Below are 13,452 nucleotides of genomic sequence, written 5' to 3' on the forward strand. Positions count from 1 at the left end.
AACACTGTCCACATCATACGCACCCACCTACCATACCATTGCTCAGCCTCCCCTGTAAAGGCTTTTTTTGTAACCAGCAACAACAATGAGGTTCTATGGGATTTGTGCACAGGATTGCCTTCTAGAAATGTGTGTGGTACGAATTTTAAGACTTACCAAATGAGAAAGCGCTGGTAGATAGACACAATAAAAACACACAAACACACACACAAATTTCAAGCTTTCACAACCCAAGGTTGCTTCATCAGGAAAGAGGGAAGGAGAGGGAAAGGACGTGGGTTTTAAGGGAGAGGGTGAGGAGTCATTCCAATCCCGGGAGCAGAAAGACTTACATTAGGGGGAAAAAAGACAAGTATACGCTCGCGTGCACGCACACACCCACACACACACACCCACACCCACACCCACACCCACACCCACCCACCCACACACACACACACACACACACACACACATACACCTGCACATATACAGACACAGGCAAACATATGTAAATTCAAAGAGGTTGGGCAGAGATTTCAATCGAGGCGGAAGTACAGAGGCAAAGATGTTGTTGAATGATAGGTGATGTACGAGGGGCGGCAACTTGAAATTAGCAGAGGTTGAGGCCAGGTGGGTAACGGGAAGAGAGAATATATTTAAGGGCAAGTTCCCATCTCCAGAGTTCTGATAGGTTGGTGTCAGTGGGAAGTATCCAGATAACCTGGATGGTGTAATACTGTGCCAAGATGTGCTGGCCTTGCACCAAGGCATATTTGGCCACAGGGTGATCCTCATTACCAACAAACACTGTCTGCCTGTGTCTGTTCATGCGAATGGACAGTTTGTTGCTGGTCATTCCCACATAGAAGGCTTCACAGTATAGGCATGTCAGTTGGTAAATCACGTGGGTGCTTTCACATGTGGCTCTACCTTTGATTGTGTACACCTTCTCGGTTATAGGACTGGAGTAGGTGGTATTGGGAGGGTGCATGGGACAGGTTTTACACCAGGGGTGGTTACAAGGGTACGAGCCAGAGTGTAGGGTAGGTGGTTTGGGGATTTCATAAGTATGAACCAAGAGGTTACAAAGGTTAGGTGGACGACAGAAAGACACTCTTGGTGGAGTGGAGAGGATTTCATGAAGGATGGATCTCATTTCAGGGCAGGATTTGAGGAAGTTGTATCCCTGCTGGAGACCCACATTCAGAGTCTGATCCAGTCCCTGAAAGTATCCTGTCACAGGTGGCGCACTTTTGTTTTTCTTCTGTGGGAGGTTCTGGGTTTGAACATATGAGGAAGTGGCTCTGGTTACTTGCTTGTGTACTAGGTCAGGAGGGTAGTTGCGGGATGCGAAGGCTGTTTTCAGGTTATTGGTGTAATGGTTCAGAGATTCAGGACTGGAGCAGATTCGTTTGCCACAAAGACCTAAGCTGTAGGGAAGGGACTGTTTGATATGGAATGGGTGGCAGCTGCCATAATGGAGGTACTGTTGCTTGTTGGTGCGTTTGATGTGGACGGATGTGTGAAGCTGGCCACTGGACAGATGGAGGTCAACGTCGAGGAAAGTGGCATGGGATTTGGAGTAGGACCAGGTGAATCTGATGGAACCAAAGGAGTTGAGGTTGGAGAGGAAATTCTGGAGTAGTTCTTGACTGTGAGTCCAGATCATGAAGATGTCATCAAAAAATCTGTACCAAACTTTGGGTTGGCAGGCCTGGGTAATCAAGAAGGCTTCCTCTAAGCGACCCATAAATAGGTTGGCGTATGAGGGGCCATCCTGGTACCCATGGCTGTTCCCTTTAATTGCTGGTATGTCTGGCCTTCAAAAGTGAAGAAGTTGTGAGTTAGGATGAAGCTGGCTAAGGTAATGAGGAAAGAAGTTGTAGGTAGGGTAGCAGGTGATTGGTGTGAAAGGGAGTGCCCCATCGCAGCGAGGCCCTGGACGTGCGGTATATTTGTGTATAAGGAAATGGCGTCAATGTTTACAAGGATGGTTTCCGGGGGTAACCGATTGGGTAAGGAAAAACAAAAGTGCAGGCAGGTTGATAGAAACAAACACAAACATACACACAAAATTCAAGCTTTCGCAACCAATGGTTGCTTCATCAGGAAAGAGGGAAGGAGAGGGAAAGACGAAAGGATGTGGATTTTAAGGGAGAGGGTAAGGAGTCATTCCAATCCCGGGAAAGATATATTTTTCCCACGTGGAATGTTTCCCTCTATTATATTCATATCACATCTTTGGTTTAGATATATTTTTCCCACGTGGAATGTTTCCCTCTATATATAGCAGTGTACTACACTGATAGCTCCAAACAAGGGAATACCCTTGACTGCTCTATCATGTTCTCTGACCATGTCACCAGGATTCACCTTCCTGACGAGTGTACTATTTTCTCAGCAGAGCTCCACGCAATCCTGAAGGCACTGGGTTGGATGTGTTGATATATGATGACCAACTGTACTCACTTCAATGGCATTGGGGGGGGGGGGGGGTGGCATTGTTTGTGTTGGAGAGCAGTAGTGCAGGGAATGGAAGGGGAAGTCTGTATATCAATGTAAGTATATCCATTTTGTTTGTTTGTGTGTGTGTGTGTATACATGAGATGAAATGCAATAATTAATGTCAACATTTAAACACAGTGTTTGATAAAGAGAAATTTACATACCTTTTTGTGGCAGCCTGTCCAGAGAGGTGCCAGATTGCTGGGATAGAATTGATTCCTGCTTACTTGGTTTAGCATGTCATAGTCAAGCCAGATGCCTTCTTCATCATTCCACAATACTGCATCAATTGCTTCTAATATTTCATTCATTTTTGCTGTGTAATAACCAGCTTTCTCAGTATTTCCCAGTAAGGTATGAAATTCAGATAAAATTCTGGCATTCATGCATAAAAATGCATTCAAATCAACTGGTATAACATATCTTGTATGTGTGTTAGATAGATTTCCTGTAGTGTGCAAAAAGAAAAAATACAATCTTGTTATCATATATCTATAAACCATCATAAAAATTTCAGTATCTGGGGGTATTACCAATAAGAAGACAGATGTGTTAAAGTATTTTGAATAATATCTCACCATTTTATTTTTAATAGGTAAGCTGTCTGCATATTGAGAAAGTTAAGACATGTTTCACATTAACATTAGTGTTAACCAAAATTTACTTCCTCAAGCCCAAATTTTCTGATAAATTACAGAAGGAGTGAATGATAAGATGGTACTTTAATTTAATTTTGAAATTTAGGGAGCATCAACTTCCTGGCATGACTTTAGAACCAAAATATGAAACTGCCTTGTGAGCCCTAGGCAGAGCCTGTACCAAAATTATTTTTAGTTGTCATAGTGTTGAATTTGATAGTACATTAGGACCATTTAAGCAAAACTATTTTTTTCTCTGGTGACAGAAAATTTTGTACAGTTCTGAATGTATTTTAAGACAGTCTTTGCATATACATAAAGTTTGTGGTAGTTTATCAATTGCTGGGAATAGGAAGACATTTTTCTTTTACGTAAACTGTTATATGCTTAAACTAGATCAGTGATATCCACTTTAGTGTGTTTCATAAAATGTGCCATTATACAAAGCATTATAGAATTCTTGTTCTGGCTGGTGCACAAGACTGAAGAAAGCTCAAGTCTCAACCCTCTCTTGTAAATCTGTCTTGTCTCTCTCCCAAATAATGGAGGAGAAAATTTTATATTGCAGATGTGATTTTATTTGCACTCTTCCTGTTTCTGTTTCACACCAAGTATGTTGAAAAATGTTATCAGTGCAAAATCAAACAATGGAAACTCCAGTTAGGAATATCAGCAATGTAGGAAAAGATAGATTGCTACTTATCATAAAGATAGCACCGAAAATTGCAGACAGAGACAATTAAAAGACTCTCACAAAGTTTTTGGCCACAACCTTCATTAGAAGAAGAGAAATGCACAACATTCATACATATAAGCAAGCACACCTCATGCATACATGTATAAGAATGGTGTGTGTTTCTCTTTTTCTGATGAAGGCTATGGCCTAAAACTTTGTGAAAGAGATATTTAGTTGTGCCTGTGTGCAACTTAATGTGTCATCTTTACAGTAAGTAGCAATCTATGTTTTCCTACATTGTTAATGTTATCAGTATTTTGTTTTGGTTCATGTACACCACAGATTATAGTAGACAACTTTGGCAGTGGTTGATTTTGTTATATGTTGAAGACAACTTTTACAGTTTCTTCAGGGTACGAGGATCGTTCGGTAAGTAATGCCCCACATTTTTTTCTCAGAACATATTTATTGCTAAGAGTCAGAATTTGGTGACAATATTCATCACTATGTCTTGTCCATGTCCTATTTTTCTATTTAGTCTGAATTACATTCTATGGCTGTACACCAACATTGTGGAAGAGCGTGTGGGTGTACATTAGGGTGTTGGAGCAAGATTTCTGCCGTATTCTTGTTTGATCAAACACGTCAGAAAAAGTTCTCAAGTTTATTCAGAGTCTTCAGGTATGCCTCTGATCTGATGGTTGACACTCTTGGCATCACATCCACGAGAATGATGCAATTACAATCCCAGAAGACTGTCACAAAGGCTTTCCAGGCTGAGGGGGTTGTCTTGAATTTCTTCTTTTATGGTGAATGAGGATGATAACACTGCATGGACTGCCTTTTTGTTTCAAGCACAAAGTGGTGCACCCAGCTTTTTTCCCCCATAACAATCCGTAACAGAAAGGCCTCTCCGTCGGTCTGAGAATGCTCAAAATTCAGGTGAAATGGCCTTTCTTTGAATCTTTGCATATCCAAGAGTCTTGATCACTGCAGTGACACTTACAATGCTGACCGACAACTGTAGAGCCAATTGTTGAGTTGTGATGTGCCGGTTGGCACGAATAATGGAATCTGCACAATTCAGCATGTCTGGAGCAGTGACAGACAGGATGCCCTGAGTGTTTCTGATATGGAGCTCTGTTTCTGCACTTCCTGAGGCTGTAACCTTCTTTGCCCATTGCCCAACTATACTCCTATCAGCTGCAGCATCATCATACACTGCACACAAAAGTTTATGGGTGTTCGCCATGGTTTCTTTTTCTGCACACAAGAATTCAATAACAGCACACTGCTTATAACATAAGTCATATGTGGACGCCATTTTGACACTGTACTATGGCTCTGGTATATGCCAGAACGGTTCGAAACTTCACCGGTGCATAGAACAAACATCAAATGTGAAGCACTAACAAGGATGTTTGTCTATGTGTATTAATGGCTTTTTAAAAAGATGTGGGGCATTACTTATTGAACAACCCTCTTATTTGTTCATGATGCTGTGAAACATCTTTGCATGGGCTTAATGCTGGCACATGTTAGTTTTACACTCTTCTGGGCATTCTTCAGTTTCTGTAACCTTCATTTTCAGTTCGAACTCATTGCACGTTGAACAGGTGTCACTGTGAGGCTCACCAAAGCTGAGATTAAAATTCTTATAGAATATTGTCTTAAATTTTGGTGCAGGACATTATTGTCTATTCATTTTACCTCTGATATAGTAACATTCTCTACACTTTTACTTCAAAATGTGATCTTTTGACTTATTGGGTCTTAACTATGTCAGACTGAGTTGCTCCCGAACCACCTCTTCATTGCTATAGTGTAGTCCCACGTTCCTGATAGTGACAAGTAATCTGGCTTAAGCAGTCATGTGATACACCTGTTATTTTTTAAATGCAGCAGCACAAACTGATGCTTGGGATACATCCCAAAGTTCTATCTTATCTTTGATAGACAGAGATTTAGAAACCTTATCTTCAATGGGATTTACAACATACCTAGCTGGTGCTGAAATATACATGTATTACAGAAAGAATGCATCTTGCTTGCATTTATCTCCTGAAGAATGTAATAGATTGCTGAAACATGGCAAGTCAATGCAAGAGAGTTTGCTTGCATGACAGTCTTTCTCACCATGGTTGATTGCCTCACTTCTTTCGGCATGCTGGGTCAATATTGGGCCCAGCATTTTGCTTTGAATATTGAGCTGATTTTGCTTTTGGAGATATTCGATTGCCTTCTTTCTCTTCTTTTACACCCACCAAATGTTTCACTCACAGCAATATTATATTCGCCATCATCTTCTGTATTCCCTATTTAACACAACTCTAGTCTAAAACACTCCCCTTCCACAAGATGGAGGTAAATGACAACCAACTCACATAACAGCTTTCATCAACAAATGTAGTTTAATGATGCCAATGCAAACTAAATAGACACCCCATGTGTTGCCTAATGGAGCTCCCATCAGCCACCACACTGATTGTCAGCTTAGTAAGAATATACAGTGATATGCCCTGCCATCTATCACCAAGCAAAGCAATTATTCCAGGAGTGCCTTAACACAGTCGAAAAAGTACTTTTTCTGACATTCATTATTCATTAAGCAAATTATGAGAAAATTCAGCGATACCTCTAATATCTTGCACAAACTAAGTACCATAAAGCAAGTTCTGAGAAGACCCCTACATATTCATGAGGTGCGATTTCCCAAAACAGGCTGTATTATTTGTTCTATAAGTGTGGAATAAAGCAAGTTTCGCTAAAGCTGGCTGCATAGTCTTGTAGAGGGAGTCGAACAGTATGTATTAGGAAGAAACCATCTTTTTTTGTTTAAACAAAAATGCATAAAGCCAGTTTTGTGAAATTACTCCTCATTTGATAATCACTTTTATTATTAACCACCAGCATCATTAGGGGTAAATCTATTGGCACATAAGTGCAATAATCCCAAAATACCTGACGTGGCTACTTCAAGATATTTGGTTAATAGCCTAATGTAACATTCTTACTTCACACTTTTGTAATGTTTTTTGACCTTTGGTACATTGCCTGGAAAGATTATGGCATAGGTCAGTATTGAGAGAGATCCTGCAAAGTTTGCTAGCTATTGCATATGCATGTCAACACAATGAAAGAGGTTTCTAAGTGCAAGGCATGCAGAAGTCTACTTTTTGGCTACCTAACTGATCCAGATGCTACTGCCAATTTATTTTGTTATGCATGCATATGCACAGGAACTTCAGCCATGTCCGCATGCATACTCTGCAAACCAGTGTGAATTGCATGGCGGAGGGTACTTCCCATTCCATTAGCATGTGAAGCGTGGGAAGGAAGACTGCTTAAATATATTTGTGGATACTGTAATCAGCCTAATATGGTACTTCATCAGGGGCAGTTGATGTTTATCTGAAAATGTCTGCTAGTTCTGGTTTTTCCACATATGCATGGCATTCTCCCTGTTATTATACAAATGTGTGACTGTTCCTACTGTCCTCCAATGTATTCATAAATATCCCCTGTTAGTACACAGTGGTACTTGTTCCACATACTTCAGCAGTATTCTAGGACAATTGGTACAAGTGTTTTGATAGCAATGTCTTTTTTATACTATAGTATTTCCCTAGTATCCCACCAATGAAATGAAAAATGAAATGAAAGCTGTTAATTGCTTCCACCCTGATTGATCTTATCATTCCATTTTAAAATGTAGGAAAAGATAGATTGCTATTTGCCATAAAGAAAACATGCTAGGTTGCATACAGGCACAGTAAAAGACACATACATAGAAACATTTGGCCACAGTCTTCATCAGCAAAAGAGAAACACTCTCCACTCATAGACACAAGCAAGCTCACCTCGCACATACATGACCGTCCACCCTGGGAGCTCGGGCCAGAATGGAACTATCACATGGGATGCAGCAATGTGGAAGGGACAAAGAAGGGGAAGGGATAGTAGTGTATGGTTGGAAGCAGAGAGGAGCACTGTCTGGCAGGGTGTGCTGGGACTAGAATGGTGCAGCATCAAGAGTTTGTGGGGCATTGAGATGAGGAAAAAAGGAGCAAAAAAAGGAAAGGAGCGTGGAAAGATGAACTGGTGTATTGTCAGTGGGCAGCAAACAAAGAGGGTGGGAGATGAGAATGTGGAGGAGATGACAGGACAGAGGGGGTGGAAACTGTTGGCTGGAAGGTGTGGGGACAATATGTTGCTGTAGGTAGTGTCTGGGATAATTATGGGAGTGGAGAATGTATTGTAAGGGTAACTCCCATCTGTACAGTTCAGGAAAGCTGGTGGTGGAAGATGATCCAGTTGACCCAGATAGTGAAGCAACCATTGAAATCAAGCATGTTATGTTCGGCTGCCTGTTGTGCCACAGGTTGGCCTACTTGCTCTTTGCCACAGTTTGGTGGTGGCTGTTCATTCAGGTGGACAGCTGGTTGTTAGTCATACCAATATAAAAAGTCGTGCAATGACTGCAGCAGAGCTGATAGATGATGTGGCTGCTTTCACAGTTGGCCAGACCCCTGATGGGGAAGGATAAACTTGTGACAGGACTAGAAAAGGAAATGGTGGGAGGATGGATTGGGCAGATCTTGCACCTGGGTCTTTTACAGGGACATGAGGCAAGAGGTTGGGACTGGAAGTGGGATGGGGATGGAATAGGATGTTTTGGAGGTTGGGTGGGTAATGGAGCACCATATTAGCAGGGGTGGAAAGGGTCTGGGGTAGGATATCCCTCATTTTGGGGCATGATGGTATGCAATCAAAGCCTAGGTTAAGGATGTAGTTTGGGAGACTTGGAAGGTCTCCTCTAGATGGCCCATAAACAGATTGGCATGGGAGGCTGTCAGATCTTCATGATCTGGACTCAGGGCCATTCCTTCTCAACCTCAACACTTTCTCTCCCATCTGCTTCACCTGACCCTCCACAAACCAGTGTGCTACCTTCCTGGACGTTGACCACCTCTTCTCTGATGGCTCCATCCTCACCCCTGTCCACATCAAACACACTAATAACCAACAGTACTTGCATTTTCACAGCTGTCATCCATTTCACATCGAAAACTCCCTCCTGTGCAGTCTGTCTGCATGGGAATGGCGTACGTGTAGTGACAAGAAATCCGTTGCCCATTATGCTGAGGGTCTCATGAAGGTCTTCACAAAGAGGCACTATCCATAGACCTAGTCTACAAACAGATCTCCTGTGCCACTTCCACTCACTCTCCCAATCCTCTCACCACTCCCAAGAACCAGCACACAGGAGTTCCCCGTCTGTCACCCAGTACCATCCCAGACTGGAAAAACTGAGAACTTTGATTATCTATCATCATGCCATTAAATGAAGGACACACTACGTGAGATCCTTCCCAACCCTGCTAAAGTGATGTTCCATCACCCACCCAACCCCCAAAACATCCTAGTCCATCCCTATGTCACTTCCAGTCCCAAACCCTTGCCACAAGGATCGTATCACTGTGGAAGACACAGGTGCAAGACCTGCTGAATCCACCCAACCATCAATTCCTATTCCAGTCCTATCAAAGGCTTACCCTTCCCCTCAGAGGCGAGGCCATTTGTAAAAGCAGTCATGTCATATACCTGCCATGCTTCATTGCAATCATTGCACAGCCTTTTATATTGGTATGACTATCAACCACCTGTCCACTAGGATGAATGGCAACTGTACAAGAGCACAGTAGACCACCCTGTGGCACAACATGCAGTTGAACACAATACAGTTGATTTCAATGGTTGCTTCACTGCCCGAGCTGTCTGGATCCTTCCCTCCATAACCAGCTTTTCTGAACTGCGCAGATGGGAGTTATCATTACAACACCTTTTCTGCTCCCGTAACTATCCTGGCCTCAACCAATGGTAATATATTCTCCCCGCCCTCTCCACCCAACAGCTTCCACCCCCTCTCCCCAAGTTTCCACCCCCTTTGTCTTGTCACCTCCTCCCATTCTCATCTCTCACTCTCTTTGCTTGCTGTCCTCTGACAACATACCTGTCCATCTTTCCCCACTCCTTTCCTTTTTGCTCCTTTTACCCTATCTCCATGCTCCACAACTTCCTGACAGTGCACATGTTAGCATGCTAGTCCCTGCACACTCTGCCAGACAACATTCCACTGTGCCCCCACCTGTGAGTTACTATCCCTTCCACTCATCACCCCCTCCAGATTGCTGCTTGTATCTCATGTGATAGTTGTATCCCTGCCCAAGCTGTGGGAGTTGGCGGTCGTGTGTGCGTGAGGTGTACTTGTGTGTGTGTGTGTGTGTGTGTGTGTGTGTGTGTGTGTGTGTGTGTGTGTGTGTGTGTTTGAATAGTTTGTGTTTCTCTTTTGCTAATGAAGTCTGTGGCTGAAAGCTTTGTGTATGTGGCTTTTTAATTGTGCCTGTATGCAAGTTAACATGTCTTCTTCATGACAAGTAGCAAACTACCTTTTCCTATAGTGTAGATATTCTGGAGTTTTAATTGTTTTATCATTCTGTTTCATACTCCTACAATATGTTACAATTAGCTATGTTCATGAGATGACTGATTACAGCTGTGAGTCACTGACATTGTAGCCATACGATACTACATTTAAAAAAAAATTCATTAAGTACTCAATTTTACATTTATGAACATTTGAAGCAAAAGACCTTGAGCCGTGTTGCGGCTCGTGTTGGTGCCATTGCTAGGCTGGCATCATTTAGTTGGTATAGTTATGGGTGTCGTCTTCTTCATGTGTTCATTGACACCACTCTGTTTGCAAGCATTGTCTGTCCGCTAGTGGTAGCAGCGACAGTTATTGATATCTAGTAACAGTGGTACTATCTTTGGGGCAACGTTGGGATGTTTCCGTGTGGTGTGAGTCGGCAGTTTGGTTGGGGTAGATGAGCAGCCAGGTTGCGCCGCGAGAACATGCCGGGACCACTGGTGGCACGCATGTACTGCCAGATGGAAGGGCTGTAGTCGCGAGGGGTACAACCTCATTGTCAACCGGACCCAGGAAGTTTAAGTTGAGTGGACTTTAATTCAAGTAGTGAAGCCTCCACCATTGTGAAATCTCACCATTTGGTTGCGTGTTGCTGCTTGCAGTGTTGCCGAGGTGAAAAGCAGTGGGTGGAGCATTTGGGAAAGACAAACCTAATTAGCCATCCTCCATTTCTTATTGTTAATTGTTACATTCTGTATATTATTATTTGTGAAGTTCAACCAGAATATTTTTGCTGCCTTGTGGCTGCTAATGCACAGTTACCTGCCCTGGAGGTTAGTGTATGTTACAGAAGCGTACGTTTCCTCACCTCGCCCCTGCTGTCCAGTGAGGCATGTAGTTCGACAGCTTCCATGATTTGTGGGATGGGTGGTTGTCCCCCCCTCCCCCCCCCCCCCTCCCCTCTTCTCTAAACACCACAGTCTGAAGAGTAATGCTGACCACTGGTTCTGGCTTGGGTATGTTATTCCATCACTGCATTGGTCATCCCACATTATGTAGGTTTGGCAAATGATTATTGGTCGTGTTTAAACTGCCACTAGTCTGAGTTACCATCTTGTGAAGTGAATGCAACTCTTGGCTACCTGTCTCATCACTTGCAAAGTTTTGAGGGACATTCCCAGGTCAATCCTTGGAACAATGTCTACGGCCCCTCCTCCTCCTTGGTTTAGTGAGATTTTATGATTGTTTTTTCAAAAAAAATATTTCAAGTTCAAAGTTGTTTAACTGGTTATTAAAAGATTTCTATTCAGGCCTTCAGCCATGAAACAGTTTTTAAATTATTACTATGGGGCCTTCAGCTGAGAAAGAGTTTGAATTTGTTGTCATTGAGGCCTTCAGTCGTGGAACACTTCTTAATTTATTGTCGCCTTTTATTTGTTGTTGTTTCCAAATAAAGTGTACGTGACTGAAAAATAAACTAACCAACAGCAGTTTATTACGGCCTTGTCCATAATTGTAACCCAATCCTGCCTTCCTTGGTACCAGGTCTCAACTGGTAGCAGCACATAGCTATGATTGTAATATTGCCATTTCAGTTGCTTTTGTTTTGAAGTGTAACTCTGCCAGTGTTATACGATATTTGTCTTTGGAACTGTGTTCTGCTTTCGGTGACCAATTCTAATGGCAGTCAGGCAGTGACCTGGGATTGGCCTGTTGAGGAAAGACCACCTTATTTATGAGCTGGCGATAAGATGCCAGGCTATTGAGGGTAGTGTTCCGAACTTAGCAGCCCGATTACATGCTACCATGCTTCAGCCAATTGACATCACACCGGAGGTTGTGGCTGAGACAAAGGCAGCCATTGAGTTCTTGTTTAAAGCTGTTAGTAGTCTTGAGGATAACATATGTTTCTTAGAGGGCACTGAACCTAGTAGCAGTCAGTCAGACAGGGTGGGGGTGCAGTTGATACATTTGACCAAGTGGATATCTGATTTAAGGCAATTCAAGTTAGAGGATTGTGATAAGGAATCAACAGCTGAATTAGGGTTCCTTGGTTAGTAAATTGCAGTTTAAGATCACATGCTGAGAACTTGATAGGAAGAGGACCAGAGAGCAGGATTTGTTATCGTCCAGGCAGTGCACTAGCAAGCCCGTCAGTAATGCCCTTATGTCTCCCAAGAGGATAGACAGGGTGTTTGCTAAATTGCCTAATTCCCTCATGCATTTGTTTCAAGACATCACAGAGTTAGTAGTTGACCAACTTGAGCAAAATGAAAGGTTGTTATGGTTGTTGGTTCACAATGAGCAATATGCTGATGTGTTTGGTGTTTTGCATCAAGTAGTTTTGTCTCCGTTATATCCTTTAACTAGAGGTGATTTGAGGATCCTGGTATCCAGAACCATGGCAGAAGGGTTTTCCTTGGAGCAGTTGATGGAGCTTGAAATTAACAAGAGGTTGACCATGGGAGTGCGCTAGCAACTTGAATGTCGGTATATTTGGCAGATGCAGCAAGATAAAGAGGAGTTACATCAATATGTGCAAAGAGTCAAGATGGCCTGTTTGGCCTTGTTAATTGACTTGCCAGAAAAGGAGTTAAGTTTCTGTTGTCCTGAGGGGGATGCGAGCGGCGAATAAATCCCATTTTTTTCTCTTTTGTGTGTGTGTGTGTGTGTGTGTGTGTGTGTGTGTGTGTGTGTGTGTGTGTGGCTGTCCCTCCACTTGGAAGGAATTCCGTGCCACCATTGTAGTGATATCTGCGTTGCCGCTCTTGGATGATAAATGCTGTGAAGTTAAGGTTCAGTCTGTGGGCATTACCAAGATAAATTCTGGATTTTGTACATCAGCTCAGTCTGCTAAAAAGGAATCATGGCATTGTTTCAGGTGCGGTTGGACAGGGCATTTAGTTCGTACTTGCGTTCAGCTGCAGACACCCAAAGTCGATAAATGACGACTGACTTGGCAGCGACACCGGGATCGAGCCTTTAAACCCTGGTGTGCCCATGTTGCTGCTTGATCATCACCTCCTCTGCCTTATATTTGTTCTCAAGTAGGTGGCGAACGTATTTGTGCGCTTTTGGATTCTGGTAGTTCCTTTTCATTGTTGAGTTTGGAATGGTTCCTTGAACTTGGTCATCTTGCAAGGCTTAGGTTGGTCCCTTCTCCAGTGCAGAGATGTTGGGTTGCCAATGGTTAGGTGTTGCTTCTGCATGGTAGGGTCTGA

At 42.8% G+C, this 13,452-nt stretch overlaps 1 protein-coding gene across 2 annotated transcripts in view; it reads right to left on the reverse strand.

Annotated features, from left to right (window-relative positions):
* The window catches only part of LOC126272185 (trehalase-like), a 246,416-nt gene that overhangs the window by 81,598 nt on the left and 151,366 nt on the right, over positions 1–13,452 (reverse strand). For both annotated transcript variants that reach the window (XM_049974861.1, XM_049974860.1), the window contains exon 6: positions 2,652–2,935. In XM_049974861.1, coding sequence (XP_049830818.1) covers positions 2,652–2,935 — 284 coding nt within the window. The remainder of the gene's footprint in view (positions 1–2,651; positions 2,936–13,452) is intronic.

Source organism: Schistocerca gregaria, chromosome 5 (assembly GCF_023897955.1).
Source record: "Schistocerca gregaria isolate iqSchGreg1 chromosome 5, iqSchGreg1.2, whole genome shotgun sequence".
NCBI lineage: Eukaryota > Metazoa > Arthropoda > Insecta > Orthoptera > Acrididae > Schistocerca > Schistocerca gregaria.